At 47.0% G+C, this 21,642-nt stretch overlaps 1 protein-coding gene across 2 annotated transcripts in view; it reads left to right on the forward strand.

Annotated features, from left to right (window-relative positions):
- Positions 1 to 21,642, forward strand: part of PRMT3 (protein arginine methyltransferase 3) — a 2,239,468-nt gene that overhangs the window by 225,765 nt on the left and 1,992,061 nt on the right. For both annotated transcript variants that reach the window (XM_069623482.1, XM_069623481.1), the window contains exon 3: positions 6,780 to 6,862. In XM_069623482.1, coding sequence (XP_069479583.1) covers positions 6,780 to 6,862 — 83 coding nt within the window. The remainder of the gene's footprint in view (positions 1 to 6,779; positions 6,863 to 21,642) is intronic.

Raw genomic sequence — 21,642 nt, forward strand, 5'->3', positions numbered from 1 at the left:
TAAAAAACTCAAGTGGAAAACTAGAGTGCACTCCGGTAGAGAAATATCGGCCAGCCCCACAGAAAAAACGAGGGCAGACATACACCCATCTAACGCCTTGGTTTACACAACACTGGAAGACAGACGGAACTTTCTTGTCCAGAGATCCCTGGAAACTACCAGTAATAAAGGAGTCAGCCCTGACGCGTCAAAGGAAACAAAAAGAACAGTGTCATGGGCAGAAACGATTGAGAGAAAACCGACATGTGGGCCCAACAATCACAATGCCCACAATGGACCGGGGGCAAAAAATGCCAAGGAACACTACAGAATACTATTGGAAATAACTCTAGGCTACGAAGACAACTTAATTATGAATCGGGCTAACGTTATGAGGCTCTCACAATCCCTGGATCTTCTGGAGAAATTAAAATCGAGGGATTTAGACTGGATCGAATTTCATAATGAACAGCGACACGACAGTGTGATTCTTCACACAACTGATCAAAACACTAAAAATCTACTCTTAGAGTTGGGCCCAAAACTTAACTTATGTGGACCGTGTAGCTACTCGGAAACATCTACTACACAACCACCGAAGTACCACTACCAAACCCTATAAGGATCATCCGATGAAAGCAGGAAATAGTGGTAGAGGGACCCGAGAGGTTGATAGTGGAGGAGACCAAGTGCATATTCAATCAGAAAAAGCAGGACTAAACTTGGTGAATAGTCAAGACGACTGGAGTTGGCTGGCTGGGGTCCTATCTGCTAAGTCATAACGCCAACACCCATCTACGAGTGCCCACTCTAACTCCAAACCAAAAGGGATAAAGATCATGAGTTGGAACACAAGGGGTTATGTGCATTTACTTGGCAATTCAGCAACACACCTGTCCTCTTACGACCTATTTTGCTTGCAAGAAACCTGGTTGTGTGATCTACCTCTTCTGGACAGGTTTGAGCTATATCTAAACCCTGCAACAAAGGGCTCAAAAGGCAGACCGAGCTCGGGTTTACTGTTGGGGGTAAAGCGCACCAGTGGCATAAAAGTGCTCTCTTCTCTAAACAGAAACCCTTGGATCCAACTTACTAGGATTTCATCCACATCAGAACCAGCTTCACTTACTTCAGACTGGCAGTTGCTTATATGCAACGTATACTGGGGCCCGACAGCCCGAGATGAGGACAAATTTATGGAAGTCCTACTGGAAGCCATAGACGCCAGGATTGAATGCCCACTACTTGAAATTCTGCTATGTGGTGACTTGAACATGGAATGTTACGACAAGAAGCAGAGGAAAATAGAGTTCCTGCCTTTGAACGCCGCAAAAAAAATAACGAGAGGCGTGGTCATGGAGAAGGAACTACTAGCCAGAAATATATACTTGGTAAACGGTAACTTGGCGGGCGACAAACCAGCCGCCCGCACATGGAAACGGGGTGCCCAAACAAGTACACTGGACTATATGTTTGCATCAGAAAATCACTTTGGCAAATTAATATCGTTGGAAGTGATCCCCACGATCCAGAGTGATCACAACATCCTGGAACTCAAATCTGAGGCCTGGAACAAGCTCTCGTCTGTACCAGGCAAACATCTACCAAACCAGTTTCTTGAGTCAACTCCTGGTGGCAATAGACTACGCATGGGAAGAAAAGAGATGGCCCTGGTGCTGGATTCCTTAATCAAGGACCAAGGTCCAAACCTGATAGAATATGCTGAAACACTGAAGATCTTTCGCCCAAAAGTAGTCGCCAAGGAAATTCACCAATGCAAGCGGCACCACTATGATCACCAAGTAGTGACAAAAAAAAACTGGTTAAAAAAGCCAGGAGATTATATGTTAAAACTAGAGCACCAGCTGACTTAGTCCTGTATACTAAAGCTAGAAACACCTACAGGAACTGGCTTAAGCAACACAAACATCAAATAATGCAACAAGACAGTGAGAAGATGCTTCACCTACTATCTACTAAAAACATCACTGGTATTTGGAAGTTGATCAATGAAATAAACATCCCTTCCGACTCAAAAATGGTAAATCCAATAGCCTCAGAAGTTTGGGAAACTCACTTTCGGAACCTTTACTCTATGGGGAAAATGTGTGGTCCTGCCCCATTCTTACCATCCAATGAGCCCTGGGACTTTAAATTTGGAAAACAAGATATTCTAGACCTTATTAAACAGCCCAATTCTTCAAGGGCTGCAGGACCTGATGGTCTCACCAACGACATCCTCAAAAGGGACCTGGAAAAATGGGCTTCGTTCATGCTGGATTTGTATAACAACATAACAAGACTAAAAAAGTTACCTAAATCTTGGACGACGTCCATAATTGTGCCGATCTTTAAGAAGGGAGATAGGTCTGTGCCCACTAACTACAGACCAATTGCCCTTTTGGATGTCGTCGGCAAAATATTTGCAGCACTAATCATGAAACATCTAAATGATTGGAGTCGGCTGGCAGACCATCTGGACCCTTGGCAATCAGGCTTTCGAAAGGGCATTGGAACATCCTTAAATGTGCTACTCATCAACATAATCAAATGCATGGTTAAGGCCAAGAAATATAAGAACATCTATATCGCGTCAATAGACTTGGAACAGGCATTCGATTCTGTTGATCGCGGAATGCTATGGCACAAATTAAGGAAATGGGGATGTCCGACCAACCTGAGAGAACCTCTCGAAGCACTACACACGGGGACAACCCTCAGAGTAAGGTTGGACAGACAGGGCAACCTCTCAAACAATGTGGTGGCCATGCACGGTCTGAAACAGGGCTGTCGGTTGGCTCCCGCTGTTTTTTGCCTTTTTATATCCGACATGCAGGAAGCTTTCGAAGTAGTGAGGTGTTTCCCCCCAAAAATCGCGGAGACCGTCGTGGGAAGGCTGTTATTTGCGGACGATCTTCTGTTGCTAGACCAAACGGCCATCGGACTTCAGCGGCAACTAAAGGCACTCGAGTCATACACACAAGGAAACGGCCTCCGTATAAATCCAAAAAAATCAAAGATCTTGAGGCTAGGACCTATCATCGGCATGAAAAATCTAAGGTGGTACCTCTCCGGGGAAGAAGTACCAGTGGTTTCGTCCATGATATACCTTGGAGTAACTTTAAACAACAGCATCCAAGATGGTCCAGGTATCTGCAGGCTTAGAAGTAAAGTTACGAACTTAGCTTTGCAAGCCTTGTTAATCAAGCGACGATACTGTTCTTTTTCCCTTCGTCTTCTGATAGATTTCTACAAACTGAAAGTTGTGCCAATTCTCACTTACGCAGCAGAGGCGAATTTCTTCATCAATTCAGATGTTTGGAAACTGTTGGAGGGCCTATTCTGGAAAAGAATATTGGGCTTACCGACATCAACTCCAATGGAAAGTGTGCGTAAGGAACTAGGCCTATCGTCCCTTTACATATCTACGGTCTGGAAATCCCTGACACTCCTCTGCAAATGTCTGCACCCCCAGGAAAGAAGTGGATTTGTGGCAATTAACGAAGCAATCAAAAGACAATTGATTCCGGTCCTAACCAAGTGGCAATTAATTTGTTTAGAAATCCTGAATACCATAGCACTAAAACCAGACAATCTCATGTTAAATCCGCTCATGGTAAAGAGAAAACTCTTGGACTGGGACTGGATAGCCACCCTGGACAGGCTCAGTGCTTTGCCATCAATCACCCAAGGCATGGACGAGCACTATTGCAGAGGCACCGTCCACCCTTACTTGGATACATTTCCCTCAAATACGGAAAGACAGCGGTTCTTAAAATTCAGACTAAACCTCTTCCACACAAGAGAAGTCTTAGGGAGAAGAACCAAAAAAGAGGAAAAACCCAGTCTGCTGTGTCGAGGCTGTGGGCAAGAGGCTGAAACCTTACAGCATCTAGTGATGAATTGTGTTACCTTAACTAAGTTCAGAGAGAAATGGTTGGGGACGCACCTTTCAAATTTAAGCACTTTAACCTTGCAGGACAGGTGGCTAATTCTGAGAAGGGGGGAAAAAGTATCTACGACCCTGGCTCTGTTGAACTTTATGAGAGAAACCTTTACAATTTTGGACATTTAGTTATTTTTCTCGAGTTATACTGTTTCCCCCCCCTATATATATATATATATATAATTGATGTAACTGTGTTTTTTTTTTTTTTTCTTCTTCCTTTTCTTCCTTTTTTTCAATTCTTTTCTTTTCTTTTTATCTCCACAATTTATTTAAAGTTTCCTTTGGTAACTAATTGAGGCAATAAAATAAAAAAAATAAAAAAAAATCCAAGATGGATGATTTTATTTGCAGGAAGACGGCAGGGTCAGAGATAGGAATATTCCTTCTGCCTTCTCCCCTCACCCCATAACCAGACACTACAAAAAATAAAAACTCTCGAATAAACCAGAGATTTAGACTTTGTTGGGACTGCATAATTGGAACCCCAAAGTTACAAAAGGGCAGGAGGAAGGTGAGAAGGGTAACATGAAACGGGTTATTTTAATATTTCCTAATGGAGCTTGCTATAAGAATGGGAGCATAGTAGAAAGCCATTAAATCCCTGCTGAGGAAGCCAACAGGAATCTATTGCCTCAGAGAAGATCTGCATGAGTTAGGAAAGGTCCTTACCTTTTGGAAGAACTCCGTTGAGAAGCACTGATTTGCTAGAAGAATGTATTTTGCTGGCAAGGAATGTTTCTTTTAATTACCTAAAATATAGGAATAAGTGTCATGCCTTTCAGGAGAACTTAGCCTGGATAAATGAAGAGTGAGAACACAGTTGATGAGACCCCATTTCAGGAAGAGCCTTGATCAGGGTCCCTAACTTGTGATGATAAACAGCAGATGTTTAAATGTTGTGTTGTTGTCACCAAAAGTCGTACTGGTCTGTTTAACCATTTACAAAAATACATAACCACTAGGGAACGCTTTTACAACATGCCTGCCACCGAGTACGTCCATTGCCACCAACCTCTAAAGCCCTTTTCAGCTATCTTTAAATTGTTCAAGACACCTTTCAAAGAAAACGAGCAAATGGGGTACAGATTTTGTCAACTTGCTAATGTTTCAAATGTTTAAACTGTAGCATTTTCATACCTTATGTTCTTTTTTAAAATGTAAAAAAAAGACATCACTGTAAGTGACTACTCTGAAAGTCTCTGAACACTTTCTAAGGAAAAGAGCTGGAAAGGGAGAGTTCTTAGAGGTACCTGTCCAAATTCCAAAAGGTAGACATCTGAAACTGCTAGGAAACGGGAAGACCCTGCTCCCTGAATCGTTGATTCCAGAGTTGGTTGTGAAGGGCAAGCCACCGGAGCATGAATCTATATTGTGTGCTCCTACTGGATAAGCAAAAGACACTCGGAGTGATGTTCTGGGAAAATTAACATGTGCATCGTTCTCTCAACAAGAAACCATAACACACATCTTTGAGCCTTCTGCTCAAAGCCGGAGCATGACTTGTCCCAAATCAAACAGAACAATATAGCACAGAGGACTTGTGGATGGAGGATGACAATAAACCCTTATTCACCAACTTCTTTCATAACAAAATTTATATTTTATTTTATTACAACAATTATTTTTAAAAACGACAAAGTAATAATCACATAATTCATTCTACAATTCACTTAATTCACAAAATCACAAGAAATTCTGCTCATTCTTTTCCCATCATTCATTCACATTCGTACTCCCCTTGCAGCTGTATGTCTCCATTTTGTACCAGTTGACAGTATATCATATGCCACTTTCCACAATTGTTCAATGACACAATATTTTAGTTCCCTCTCTTTAGTTTAGGTAACACCGTCTGTATTTTAGTATTCCAACAGGTTTTACAAATAGCCCCTGTAGCAGCAAGTAGTAAACATGTTTTTCATAATGGTCAAGTTGTGGAAGAATCGACTGCTGACTGCAAAGTGTGAACAGAAACCCAAGGCAAATTATCTGATTTCTTATACTTTATCCAAATCCATGAACTGGTGGCAACCTGTTAAAGCCTGTAGGTTTATTGAGCTAAACTCGCAATGTTCATGCATCATTTTCTCTTTAACAAATGAGCCGAAAGTTACATGCACCGTAGACGCGTTTGTTAATTGTGGTAATATGAGTAACCAGCAAGTAATAACCAAAGTCCAAGATCCTACGTGGAAAGCATTTAAACAGATTTGAAGTCCGAACAGACAAAAACTTAAATCCTCATAAAGAAACCTGCAGATGTCCAGGCTCTTGGGTGATTACCATTTCCACACCTGCTCCAGAATCACACATGGTTTTCAGCGTGCTGGGTATAACAAGGACAAATAACAGACATTGGGCTTGCGGGAAGATGGCCCTTTGTAGCCATTGCCATTGAATGAAATAATCTACAGAAATGAAAATGTCAGGGGCAATACACCGAAACATGTCTGGGAATGCTTCTGGTCTCATGCAGAAGGGATGTGCTCTAGCAGTTCGGGCTGGACTACTACTTTTGGTGTGGGACCAAGCCTGATTTGCATATGGTCTTTCCCTTTTCTGTAATGTCTTGGCAGGCTGAAGACCAATGGTCTGGAGGATTGCCCAGAGCTATGCTATTGGTTGTGATTAATTCCAAACCTTCCAGACATGACCTCTTTTGTTTTGCAACTTTAGTGGGCACAGAGTTTGCATCCAACCTTTCTCTAGAAGCTTAGTTAGCAAAGGAAGGGAAGTTGGCGATGGAGCAGTGATTGCTTTAATGTAACATGATTTTGAGAGTTATTTCTGGCTGGATGGATCATGTTTTTAAAGATGTAACTTTAAGTTCTGTGTTATAACTCTTTTGTAGGTTATTCAGTTCTGCTGAAGATACATTTTCGCACTGCAAATCTGAACATCAGTTTAACATAGGCAATGTTGCTCAAAAGCATGGTAAGTCACAGCTCACTTTGATTTATCTAATATGCTGTTCCACTCCCATTGATGTTATGAATTCACTTAATTGCATGAGTGTACAGATGTGAACCAGATTGAGGTATGTTAAAAAGCAGGAATTTGAATAATGATTAAATTAAGATCTTGACGATCATCCTGGACTCTAGTTTGTTTATCCATTAATAATGATGCAGTTGGGTGATGTAAGGGTGCAGACAGAGGAGGCTGACACAAAGGTGGCAAAGCTCTTGACAAAGACTTTTATTCAGTGAAAAAGAGAAAAGAAAACATACCTATCTTTAACTCAAGGGGGACGTGGGGGAGGGAGGTCCCTGCCTCAACTAAAATATCTAAGGTGACTGTCAGCATGTCGGTCAACTCAAAATGTCCACCGTCCTGTGTCATGAAAACCTTGCTTTTGACCCTCGCACTAGAAACAACAATTAAAGTAGTATCGTTCTGGCTGATCCCAAGCGAATGACTCCCTTCTCCTGGGTTCAAGAGACTGGTTTGCTGTAACAGTTCTATTTAGTTCAAAACAGCCTTGCGCCTCACACCTTGTCAGGGGGAATAGCTCCCATCCCCTGTTAGTAATGTTCCAAACAATACTTCTCAAGTGTTTCAGGGGTAATGGCTCCCTTCCCCTGTTAAGAGTCCCAAACATTCCGGTACTTCCTCTTGGTAGGTCAGGTAAATATCTTCTTTTTCCTGAACTATGTTTTCAGATAGCCTGTGCTTATGACTCCCTTCCCCAGGCCTCTTTTGGACCTTACTGTCAGTCTCACTTATGTGTTCTTTAAAACAGCCTGGGGGAATGACACCCTTTCCCAGGCCTTCTTGGACTTTACTGCCATTCCTGGCTACCAGGAGAGTTACCTTCTCCTGGTATCTTGCTCTCAGTTCATCACAACCAGGGGGGGTGACCCCCTTCCCCATGTCCTTTTTCCATTAGGCTTCACACCTGAGACACCCAATTCTGGTTTCACCACTTCTTTGACTTGGCCCACTTGGTTCTCTTCCCTGCCAAGTACTGCCACAATGAAGATGACTCATATCTGTATCTTGCTGTTTATCGTTGCGGTTCTCAACCCGTTTTTGGTAGGCAGTGGCCTTGGGGATACCAGCAACATGAGGAAGACATCCTTGTATGTAAAAGTCACACTCTCTCACATTGGGGTCCTTCACCCTTCTCTTATGATATATTTTATTTATATCGCACCAATACACAAGTGTATGGTCAGTGGTTTTGCTACCATCACTGACACAAGGATGATTTCCTCTCATTCAAAGTTCACTCGTACTTCCTTTCAAATAAGGGGACTGGTGCATGCCCCGGGTGCCGTTACTTGGTTGCCAGGACCCTCTCGTGTCCCAACCAGTATGCCCGCTCTCTCCCGTACCTTCTGGGATATTCCCGCCGGACACCGGTCTCTCCTGGGGATTGCACTGGCCTTGACTTGGTCTTCAGCGTCTTTTAATGGCTTCTGCACCTGTTATGGACACCGTGGTCCACCACCTCCTCGAGGCTATGCTACTGCCTCACTAGCTTCTTGCAGGGTCTTGTCAGACCTGGTAGAGGCACGTGTCTCCTCCCCTGACAGCATCCTGGTATCCAGCCCTTTGAATCTCCTGCGCTGAACAGCTTCCACGAACGCTGTTGCTCTGGAGACGGATTGACATTGTTTCAAGCCCATCTTCAGTTTTTAAAATCTGTACAGGTATGTTTCTTTCTGGAAGGCTAGAACACTCCTTTGAGTTCACAGAAGTGATCTTTGAGCATCCATGCATCAGCTTCATGTCGGTATCTGCCTCCCAGGTATTCTTCTTCGTCTCTGTACTGGAGTCGGTAAATGTTATAATGCCACAATAGCAAATGGAAGTTCTTGCAAGTAGAAGGCGACTAAAAGATGGTAAAGGGTTTTTGGAAGCTTAGGCTGGGGATGTTGTGCCTAATTCTACCCAGGTGTTTTCCCCTCTCCTTATGGGGGGCGGGGCGGAGTCCCTCGCCATGAGATCATCCCACATTTCAGGAAACAAAGTTTGGGTGGGATGCACAATTTTGTGGATGTAGCGTTCAGACAGTAGAGGTAACTTCAATGGTCGCCTAGATATTCCATAGGTTTGTTAACTATTAGAACTATTTCAGGTGCAAAAGGGGAGAGTCTCAAGGCCACCCAAGACTGAAGAAAATACAAAAACAAAACCTGTTGTTGCCAACCGGTAAACCTTAAATGCACTCCCAGGGGATATTATATCCCAAGTCACTTCATAAGCGCTGAAGAGCAAAGCCCAGAGGTTGGGCCTTACCGATACGCTTGTAATGTAAAGTACTTAAGCAATAGAGGTTTCAGTGTAACCGCATATCCACGGTTACATCATAATTTATCAATCTTCACTATTAATTCAACTCTGAAGGCAGAGATTTCACATCATATTCACACACCTGTAGTAAGTGAGAAATTGTTGTTCTCAAAAGATACCATCCTCCTGCATTTCACCACACCCAGGGGGGCTATCTTGTAGCGGCCTCACCTCCCTCGCCTCATGAAAAGGGGCTCCCCCTTGGGGAGAAGTGATGACACCTGATGAATCGTCACAGTGACTGCATTGTAAGCCCCATCATATTCTAAATGGATGGGTCCATGTCTACACACCCACTGATGCTCTAGTGTTATGAGTAATTAGTGCATATTATTAATTAAGTTGCAAGTAATTAACTCACTGGTACTTTAAACGGAGCACTGCAAGGCTGCTGAAACAGGGGAATGAAGTAAATTAAATATTAAGACAGATAATTGACAGTTTATCCAACACAGATCTTGATGTGGGCAAATGCAGTAGATAAACTGAAATGGCATCCTGGCCTTTTCAGTTGAATGTTTTTAAAAAATATTCTCACCAAGAAATAGCATTTCAGGTAAAAATTCAAGATCTCATGAAGGCATTTGTTGAAAATAAAAAGGCAGAAGGAGCATTTTAACAAACAGGAGAAAGGAAAGTGAACTGTTATGAAAATTGATAATTATCTAGTGTTCAGGTGCAATTGCTTGTACTCTTAAAAATCTAAATTGATGTCCACTAGCTTTTTTCTGTCACTCACGAAATGCAGTGGAAAGTGCAGGATTGTGCCAAATTGAATGAGAATATCAAAACTATCCTAGTGGGCAACAATAACCAACCTATTGATGCTTTCACCCTGGAGAAGGGAGATAAATATTGATCAGGAGTACATGTATATATAATTATTCCGGCCTCTATTCCGTTCGCAACCCATCAGTCCTGCAAATTTCTCGTTCAAACTGATATTTAATCATTTCATTTTTCTGTTTCACACTTTCCACCCAATTATTGTAATATCTCTCTTGAGGTAACAAAGATAAGCAGGAAAATAATGGGAGCTTTCTAGGTTATTAGGTTATTGTATAGAGTGACTGCTACCTAATCTCGTAACAATGTTTGAAGCGTTCCTTTGCTTTCCACAGCAATTCAAAATGTTCCAATGTCTGAGACCTAAAGTTCTGCTTTTGATCTATGTGATTTCTAGCAAAGCAGTGCAGTGGCTAGCATTCGCGGACGACATTATCTTGCTTGACCCCACGCCAGCGAGCCTTTAAGCAAAGCTTCACCTTTTTGCGGAATTTGCTTACTCCCACAATCTCTCTCCCAATGCAGCGAAGACTAGCGTGATTGTATTTAACGCAGGGAGAAAACTAAACCCGTACAAGTGGAGGATTGAGGGAGTATCTATTTCTCAAATGCTTGAGATAACCTATCTTGGATATTACATGAGCAATACATCTTCTGTCAAACTGTGGAACAACAGGTTAAATCTAAAAGCCCCCCCCCCCCCTCTGGCTTGTCAATTAAAATTGATATTTGCAAAATATTGCAAAGTTTCTTTAATCGCCTTGCAGGATTTTCTCCTTCTTAAAGTTGAAGCCGTGCTCCTTTACACCCGTATATGTGTTTGTTTGATTTTACCAAACAACATGACATCATACAGGGGTGCCTAATTAAGGGAGCTTTACATCTAGCCCGGTCAATCCCAAATTGTGTAATTCGTCACAAATTAAGTTTAATCAATATCAGAAGCGGATGCAAGGCATTTTGGACGAACTTTCAGTAACAAATAGTGATCTATGTACAAGACCAGCCCTGGTAAAAAAAAATAAAAAATAAAAAAAACTGAGGGTGATTGGAACTGTACTTTGAATCAGCTTAAAAATTACAGCACTTGCACTGAATATGCGAAATACATTAATAAAAGAATGCCATGGTGTACTTATATAAGTATCTTTCCTTGTATGTACACTCGTATGTACTATATTTGTTTGAAATATAACCAATTTTACACACGGGAGCGTTGTAGGCACTGGGAAAACACTACCATAAATTTGCAGCAGGTGAAGTGCAGATTTCCCACTTGTGCAGACCCACTAGAAACAATTAAGCTTTTAGTGTTGGAATGTCCTTAATTTAGAGTTCACTGTACAAACCTACTGTTAAAATGTACTAACAGAAATTATGACAGCTGTTTGGAATTTATTGGGTACAGGATGGTGATAGGGAATCATAACCCGTTAATTTTTGCCCTGGTACAGCTATTAAAAATTATCGAAGAGAATTTAGAGATGATTTTATAATCAGTGGTGAAGTTGCACATAGGAAACTGTGGGGCCATCAAGACTATGAACCAATTGCCTATTGAATTGTATGTCTTGTAAGCCCAATAAAGGCAAACAAATTCATTTTAAGTATGTTCTTATCAACTGCGATGTGTGATTCTTTCTTTGTATGTTATAGCATGTTCCAACTGATATTAAGCAAGGTTAACGCCCTCATGTTCTGGCAAAACTTTAGACTTTACTTACTGATGCGGCCTGGTAGTAAGCTGTTGATTAGCTTACGAAACAGGGCATGCAGTGATGTATCAGCGAGGCTTGTTCCTACTAGTTCATGGAGATGATAAACTGTTAACTTGCCTACAAACTGTGAATGGAATATTAATTTGTTTTATGAACATGTATTCTAAATTCTCAGTGTTTTATATTTGTCAATTATAAAAGTATATAAGTTAATTGCTTTCACTTTTTGTAAAGGTTTATTTTAACCATAAACAAATAAAAAATAAAATGGTAGTATCATTTTCTTACTCTATTTTTTATGTATGCCAACATTGGAGATCTAATCCTTTTGACCTGTGATGTTGGTTACCTTGCATCCTCATTGGATAGTGTGTAATACCGGGTGTTCAGTGAAAATCAGATTATGAAATTCATATCTGAAAAGTATGTGAACTGCTCACACGCTTAAATTGAGATGTGGTTTGAATGTGTTCTTTCGTTATTGCTCTGAAGTACTCTTGACAAAAAAACATACAACGTCTTTGTACGAAACAGCAGTGGCAGGCCTTTGCCTTTTTCTTTAAAAACGTAATGTTCACTGTATCCAAACTAAAGTAAAAATGTGTAGAATGTGGTTTACGCTTTTAAAATGAAGAAAATCTGCTCCATTGATGCAGTACTTAATTGATAGCCAGTGCATTCACACACACAGGTATGTTGCTGTTTTTAAAACATGAGGTAAATCATGCATAGTTTTTATTTTTAATGAAACATAATGTGGTGTTAAATAAAAAAGAATCTAGTCGGAGTCTAATGACTGCAGCTTTTGGTTTAGGTCTACGGTCAAATAAACAGACCTTTTCACATTTGACCGAATTTATTTTGGTTGTTTTTTTGTCGAAAATGTGGGGTGGAGGGGTGCAACCCCCCCATACATCCAGTCCCTTACCCCACCCCATATATATAATTAATTAAATTTGACCGAATTTTGACCAAGAAAAAGATAAAAAGTAATCAGTCAAAAGTAAAAGGTCAAATGTTTTTCAAACAAGTAGGCTAATACCCAGCTTTTAGTTCTCCAGCATGGGGTCTGGCATGGATTCACATGCTCATGAATATTCCCCGTCGTCAGGCTGGGAATCCTCGGTAAAGAAAAAACCAGTATCAGTTTCGTTTCTGATCTGTCTTTCGCAGTAATAACCAATCACTGGTCTCTGCGTCATACTGACCACAGCCAATGACTGCCCTCTACCTAAGCACCGCCTCTGGCAGCCATCTTCAGATTTTTACCGCACGTTCATGTGTTGGGATCCTCGTGCTATTGCTCTCGAGCGTTAGTGCTATTTTTTCGCGCTTTTTCACAAAAACTTCGATTCTTTCGGTCAAAAGAGCCTCAAGCTCCACCGATCCTACATCCGATCAACGGGGACCCGTGACGGATTCATCTGTGCCCCTCAAGGGTGAAGATTTCGTCGAGCTACACTTCGGAGGACTCCAGAAGCTTCTCAGGCCCGGTCTCGGAGATGGCCCAGGAGAAGGGAAGCTCGACGCCCGGAAAGCTGTTCAGGGCCTGCCCTGGATGCCAGCTGCAGAACGTCTTCAAGGAGGACGAACACTCTTTCTGCCTTTACTGCCTTCATGGGGACAAGACGCACGTGGAGAAGGACTGTGCGTTTTGCGCCAACATGTCGGAACGGACCATGAAGGACCGCCATCAACGTCTCGCCAGCTGGCTGGAGGGTAAGAGCCCGTCTGGCGAGAAGAGGAAGAAATCTGAGCGGTCTTCTAAGACCTTTGAGGGCGCCCCGGCGACGGGGGCCCAACATAAGGCCAAGCACCGCGAGTCCGCTGGCACCGGGAGCGCCGAACGGTCGGGCTCTACGGGCGCCAGGCAGGGCGCACCCTCCCCGGCACCATCAACCACGAGCCAACGCTCTGGGTCGGGTAAGAGGAAGGCCGAGCACCCGGCGAAGCTCCTGGAGAGACCCCGGTCGAGCTCTAAGGCAGAGGAGGAGCGTGGCAGTGCCCCCTCCCTCAAGGATAAGGCGGTGAGCGCACCTAAGGTGGTGAAGGCCTTGATCCATTCGACCAAGCCCTCTATCGAAACGGTCGCGGCGGCCCTGGCCCAGCCTGTGGAGGCTGCACCAGTGGTGGCGGCCTCGGGGCCCAGAATCTCCCTGCCTCCTCGGAGGGAGTCTTCTTTCGTGCCCATCGATAGGACCCCCGTGAAACCCTCCGTGGGGAAGAAGGGGGGGCAGGGCGTCGTCGTAGATTCGGCCTCAACCTCAGAAGAGGAACTGATCGAGGTCTTAAGCCACGGCCTAGGCGTGGAACAAGACCAGCCCGTCGGAATGGGCCCCGACGCAGGTGACGACGACGACATCGTCGAGGATACCGACGGGGCCCCTGCTCGCCCGTCGGATTCCCCTCTGCCAGCGCCGCAAGACAACTCAGCGGCCATTTTGTTGGCTATACAGTCCTTATGCTCCGAGATAAGGACGAGACTACCGTTACCGACGGAGGAACCTCTCCCGTCGGGGGATCCAGAACCGGGACCTTCTGGTGTTCCCCCTACCAAGAAAAGAAGGATTCATCCACCGCCTCCTTTTCAACCGTCGCGCCCCGTCCAGCCCTCCTCCCCGTCCACCCGAGGGGATGATACGGGGACTGACACGGCAGCGACGGGTACGGACGACGAGGCATACGACGAGGATTTTCCGTCGTCGCCTCCCACCAGGGCTTCTCCGCCCGACGAGATTGGATCGTTCCACTCAATGATCGCCAGGGCATCCGAGCTTTTCCAACTCTGCCCTGAGGAGAAGAAAAAGGAAGGCTTCCTTTACCAACGGCGCGAGACCAAGAGGAAGACGGTCCTCGCAGTGCCTCTGTTGGACGACATTTGGGATGAGGGCCTTTCCCTCCTCAAGAACCCTTCCACGACGCCAGCGAAAAGAGACCGGTACGAGAAAAAGTACCGGGTCCCGGACTCGGCCCCCCTATGCCTCCGGGCGCAGCCTACCCCGGACTCCGTCGTCTCCGCGGCAGCCAGGAAGAAAGCGGGGGGGGGTGCGGCCTCCACGTCGACTTCCCCGCCGGACGGCGAGGGAAAGAAATTGGATGCCATGGGACGCAGAGTCATCTCGTCGGCGGCGACGACGATTAAAGCGGCCAACGCCTTGGCTATCGTGGCCCGCTACGACAGGGAACTCTGGTACAAGATAGCTCCCCTGCTGGATTTTCTGCCGGACGACAAGAGGGCGGAGGCCCTTGAGATCCTGCAGGAAGGTGAGGTGGCCTCGGACCACGCCATCACCGTGGCGACGGACATCGCCGACACTGGGTTCCGCCAGATGGGCAACGGCGTTTGCCTTCGACGTCGCGGATGGCTCAAGGCTACGGACTTTCGGCAGGACGTCCAGACCAGGGTCCTGGACATGCCCTTCGACGGGAACAACCTGTTTGGGAAGACAGTGGACGATTCCCTTCAGGCCATCAAGGCGGATACTGAGACGGCCCGGGCCCTTGGAGTACTGCAGCAACGGCGGACGCCCTTTCGGAGCGGCGGAGGCAAGGGCGCCTCCAAAGGTTCCGGCGGCGGTTTCGCTTCCTACCGTCAAGCGGCCCGCTCGTCGTCGCAAGAGGCCTACAGAGGACGAGGCAAGTCTGGCGGACCCCGCCGTCGTCGCCAAGGAGGCCAAGGCGGCAAGGCCGCGTCCAAGCAGGATTGAACCGGCCGTGGGGTCGGGCCCCCACCGAAGCACCCCGGTGGGAGGCCGGCTGGCGGGCTTCGTCAGCGTGTGGGAGTCCATCTCCACCGACCGTTGGGTGCTGGACGCCCTGGCCCGGGGCCACGCGCTCGAGTTTCAAAGAAGGTGCCCGCGCGTCCCCCCCGTGGCCAGGAAAGAACTTCACGTCCCTCAACTTCTCCTGGAGGTAAAGGCGATGCTCAGAAAGGGCGCCATCGAACTCGTCCCAAAGAGGCTTCGGGGCTCCGGAGTCTACTCGCGTTACTTCCTCGTGAAGAAGAAGACGGGAGGATGGCGCCCCATCCTGGACCTGCGACGCCTGAACAAGTTCATCAAGGCGCAGAAGTTCCGGATGGTCACCCTCCAGCACGTCCTGGGTCAGCTGGAGGAAGGAGACTTCCTATCGTCGTTGGATTTGGAGGATGCCTACTTCCACATTCCCATCCTAAAGGGGCACCGAAAATTCCTCAGATTCGTGGTCCAAGGGCGTCATTACCAGTTCAAAGCCCTTCCCTTCGGACTGCGGTCGGCACCCAGGGTTTTCACCAAGTGCCTCGCACCGGTGGCGGCGCAGCTGCGCCGCGAGGGGATTCACGTCTACCCCTACCTGGACGACTGGCTCATCCGCGCCACGACGAGGGAGCTCGCCGTGGTCCACACGGCAAGGACCGTCCAACTCCTCACGGACCTGGGATTCTCCGTGAACTACGCCAAATCCCACCTGGTGCCCGCGCAAGTCGCACTGTTTCTGGGAGCGAGGCTCGACACAGTGTCCCTTCTGGCCTCCCCGTCGGAGGAGAGGACCAGGACCATCCTGGGCAAGGTGCAACGGATGTTGGTGGCCGACGCGGCCAAGGTGAGGTCCATCAAGTCCCTCCTCGGGATGATGTCTTCCTGCATCTACCTCATTCCCATGTGCAGGCTCCGGATGCGCCCGTTGCAAGAGTTCCTGGATGCGCGCTGGATCCAGACGACGGGCAGCTTCGAGGAAAGGATCAAGCTCGACGAGAGTTTCCGACGAGCGATACGGTGGTGGGGCACCCGCGCGCATCTGACGGCGGGCATGGACTTCCAGACCCCAGCCCACCAGGTGACTGTGACCACGGATGCCTCCCTAGAAGGGTGGGGAGCGCACACCGAAAATCTGCACGCAAGGGGACTCTGGCTCCCGACGGAGAAGTCCCTGCATATCAACGTCCTGGAGCTCCGTGCAGTGTTTTGGGCCCTCAGGTCCTTCCTTCCGTCCCTCAAGGGCAAGGTGGTGAGGATCTTCACCGACAACACCACCACCATGTTTTACATCAGGAAACAGGGCGGAACCAGGTCCCCAGCGCTGTCCAAGGAGGCGCAGGACCTGTGGCATTGGGCCGTCGCCCAAGGGATTCTTCTGGTGCCGTTTCATCTGGCAGGGATAAAAAACACCATCGCCGACTCACTCAGCAGGGAGCTGCGCTCGTGCCACGAGTGGGAACTACGGCAGGATCTGGTGGATCGCCTCTTCCGACGGTGGGGCACACCCCAGATCGACCTGTTCGCGACGGCGACGAACACCAAGTGCCGGAGGTTCGCCAGCAGGTTTCCCCAGACGAGGAGCATGGGCGATGCTTTCTCGTTCCCCTGGGAGGGCCTGTTCCTCTACGCGTTCCCTCCCTTGCCTCTGCTAATCCGGCTCGTCAACCAGCTCAAGAGGTCACGGTGCAGGATGATCCTCGTCGCACCTGCGTGGCCGAGGCAGATATGGTTCCCGGACCTTCTGGACTTGTCGGCGTCCCCGCCAATCAAGCTGCCGGCGGACGCGGATCTACTCTCCAGGGAAGGAGGCGCCATCCTCCACCACGACCCGAAGTCGCTGAACTTGCAGGCCTGGCTCCTGCAGCGCTAGAGTTTGGAGGATACGACATACCGGCCGATTGCAGAGAGGTTCTTGCAAAGGCCAGGGCGTCCTCGACTCTTAAATGCTACGGACACAAATGGAAGAGGTTTTCTGTCTGGTGCCACGCACAGAAGATTAACCCTCTACGGATTACGGCTCCCCAAGTGCTGCCGTACCTGCTGACGCTGGCCAAAGCTGGTCTGGCACACGCGTCCATCAAGATTCATCTTGCTGCGATCTCCCGATACACCAGAACCACGGGCCGGACGTCCTTGTGGTCTCATCGTCTGGTGAAAGAGTTCATGAAGGGACTGTTCAGATCGTTCCCGCCGGTGAAGGCTCCGGCCCCGGCGTGGGAGCTCAACGTGGTGCTGACCAAACTCATGGGACCTCCGTTCGAGCCTCTGCACTCGGCCCCGTTGAAGTTTCTATCGTGGAAAACAGCTTTTCTCGTGGCCATCACCTCCGCACGACGAGTGGGAGAGATCCAGGCCCTTTCCTGCAAGGCCCCGTACTTGACTTTCCACGACACGAGGGTAGTGCTCAGGACGCACCCCTCCTTCATGCCCAAGGTACCGTCGGACTTTCATCTCAACGAACCCTTGGTGTTACCTGTGTTCTTCCCGTCGCCTTCGTCGCCGGCTGAGAGGACTTTGCACTCGCTGGATGTAGCTAGAGCGCTGAAGTTCTACGTGGACCGCACGAAAGGTTTTCGGAAGACGTCACAACTCTTTGTGAACTTTGGACCTGTCAATCAGGGGAAGGCTCCCTCGAAGGCTTCCATCTCCAGATGGCTCTCCGGCTGTATCATGTACTGTCACCGGTTGGCAAACCGACCGCTGCCTGGCCGTCCGAGAGCCCATTCCACCAGAGCGATCGCAGCTACCACGGCGTTCCTATCTGGTGTGCCCCTGCTGGACATATGCAGGGCTGCTACGTGGAGGTCGACGCACACCTTCACGAAATTCTACTGCGTCGACCGGGATTCCAGGGAGGAGTCCAGGGTCGGCCAAGCAGTGCTGCGCAACCTGTTCGCCTGAGGTGAGCCTGGTGAGGAGGTAAGATGCTTAATGTTGAGTTGATGTGATGCTTAATGTTGAGCCTTTGCCACCTCCCGTGGTTGTGCATGTGTGTACTGCTATGTATTCTTTATTCATGAGCATGTGAATCCATGCCAGACCCCATGCTGGAGAAGGAACAAGTTACTTACCTGTAACTGTTGTTCTCCAGCATGGGTCTGGCATGGATTCACATGCGAACCCTCCCGCCTACCCCTCTGCGGCTCTTCACTTGGTCATACTGCCACTTCACGTGCTTCCAAATCTGAAGATGGCTGCCAGAGGCGGTGCTTAGGTAGAGGGCAGTCATTGGCTGTGGTCAGTATGACGCAGAGACCAGTGATTGGTTATTACTGCGAAAGACAGATCAGAAACGAAACTGATACTGGTTTTTTCTTTACCGAGGTTTCCCAGCCTGACGACGGGGAATATTCATGAGCATGTGAATCCATGCCAGACCCATGCTGGAGAACAACAGTTACAGGTAAGTAACTTGTTCCTTATGAAACATTATGAAGGGTACATGTCCTGGAATAGTGAAGAGTTAATGCATTTGCTTGTATCATTCACCATTATAAGAATTCATGTGAACTGTACAGAACCGAATCTAGAGGCGGAGGCCTGGCCATCATTGCCAAAACTCACCTTAACATCAGACTCAACTCCGCTACACACCTCCCATCATGCGAATCACTTACAGCCAAGCTGCCCACTGCCAACTCCCAAACGATATCCATTCACCTACTCTACAGACCGCCTGGACCCCTGGGATCCTTCGAGGAAGACCTCAGTGCCATCCTTACCGACAACCTAAAAAACTCCTCACAATGCCTCCTCTTAGGAGATTTCAACTTAGGCTACAAAGACCCCAAAGACAACCAGGCCACCCTCATCAATAACACTTTGTCTGAACTAGGCTTCACACAAAAAGTATCCAGCCCCACTCGTAACAAAGGCAGAACCCTCGATAGCAGACTACAACTGCGCTGTATTTATCACCAATATCTCCCCTCAATCCTGGTCTGACCATCATCTCCTCTTCTTCTCCCTCAAAGCCTTGAGCCCCATAACCAACTTGGCACTAGCCGCAGCAATCCCCACGAGAAGCAAGAAAAACATTACAGTGGAAAAACTGATCCCTCTCATCCTCCCTACGCTCAGCCAACTCCCTGCTTCCAACCCTTATGACCTCGTAGAAGGCTATAACACCACCATGCGCACAGCCTTAGACACCATTGCACCACATAACAAGCTATTGCTCAATAAAATAACGGCCAATTATAAAAAAGAAATCATAGCGGCCAAACAATCCTTAACCAGAGAATTTCACATTCCAACTCCAGCACCAAAGAATTATTTACTATCCTAAAAGAATTGGAAACACCGGTGATAATTCCAGATACCTGCGTAAAGAACAAACAATGGTGCACTAGCGTCCAAAATGCACTAAATAACAAAGTCACAGGCCTTCAAACCAAAATTAAAAACAAGAAAGACTCCCTCACCAAACCCACCAACCCTATTAACACCCCGCAAAGCCCTCCACCCACATACCCTACACCCAACACTGCCCGCTTCAGCTTCTCCAAAGTCTCTACTCTCGAAGTAGAAAAATCATTCTTAGCCTTAAACCTTCCAACTGCAAAGGCGACCTCTGCCCCCCACAAATCATTAAAGATGCGGCAAGAGACCTCTCCCCATTCATCACCAGACTCATCAATGCATCATTCTCCTCAGGAACAGTCCCCAGTAACCTCAAAGAGTCTTGGGACCTCCCTCTCCTCAAAAAACCTTCCCCCGACCCGTCCATCCCGACCAACTATAGACCCATTACCACCGTCCCATTCCTGCTCAAAATACTAGACAAGACAGCATACCAACAAATCCAAAAATATCTTGAAATAAACCACCTCCTAGGCATACGACAATCAGGCTTCAGACCTCAACATGGGACTGAAACGGCCCTAATTGATATGAAAGCCCAAATAGACACCCTTAGAGACAACAGGAAAACTGCACTACTACTCTTGCTAGACCTCTCCGCGGCGTTTGATCTAGTTGACCATAAAATCCTATGCAATTATTTAGACTCAGCAGCCCACTTCTCCCAAGAAGCCATCAGCTGGATTGAGTTATTCCTCAACAACAGATCCATGCGTGTCTTTACCACCTCTGCTGCTTCCGATCCCATCCCCATCACGTGCGAGTCCCACAGGGCTCTTGCGTCTCCCCCACTCTGTACAACGTGTTCACGAAGCCCCTGTTTGACGATCTAGATGGCCTGGGTATCACCTACACCAACTACGCTCATGATACACAGATCCTCATCCCGTTGACAGGAAATTACAACCAGGATTTGGCCTTGGTGAACAAGGTGTACCTCATCATTCAGGCATGGATGGCTTTGCACAGTCTATGCCTGAATGATGACAAAACTGAACTCATCATCCTTGGCTCCACCTCCATCCTAACCAAAACTAGACCACAACTACACCAACTTCATCATAGATGGGAACCCAATCAAGGTATCCAAAGAAGTGAAAACTTTAGGAATATATCTCGACTCCTCCCTATCCTTCCACAAACAGGTTAGTTCAATGGCATCCTCCACGGCCTACACATGTGAGCTTATAAGAGCAGCCAAACCTTTCTTATCTACCCAGAGCTGCATTACACTAGCCAGAGCCCTGGTATTATCTAAACTGGACTACTGTAATGCCCTCTACGTAGGAGCCAGCAAGCAAATCGCCAACAAAATTCAGACGCTACAAAACAACGCTCTTAGAGCAGCGCTCAGCATTCCCAGGAGAGAACACATTTCCAACATCAGGAAATCCCATAACTGGCTCAACACATCAGACAAAATCATGCTTAAAGTAGCATTGCTAACCCACAAATGCCTGAACAACGCTGCCCCATGCTACCTGGTAGACAGAATATGCAAATACACCCTCAACAGACCCACCAGAACTTCCAACGCAAACCTGCTCTTAGTTCCCAGGTTCAAACGCACCAAAATGGGCAGCAACAGCTTCCAGGTGAAAGCACCCCAACACTGGAACGCCCTACCACCATCCCTCAGAACACCCCAATCATATTCACACTTTAGACGCAACTATATCCACTGGATAAAGAACACAAACCATTGACACCTCTATCCTCACACTGCTGCAATCCTTTAATGTATGTTTATATGTAAATTTATAAATTATATGTAAATTCATAAAATATTTGTACTGCACTATATCCTTCCTGT

This window comes from Ambystoma mexicanum, chromosome 11 (assembly GCF_040938575.1).
Source record: "Ambystoma mexicanum isolate Mex_15411 chromosome 11, UKY_AmexF1_1, whole genome shotgun sequence".
Taxonomy (NCBI): domain Eukaryota; kingdom Metazoa; phylum Chordata; class Amphibia; order Caudata; family Ambystomatidae; genus Ambystoma; species Ambystoma mexicanum.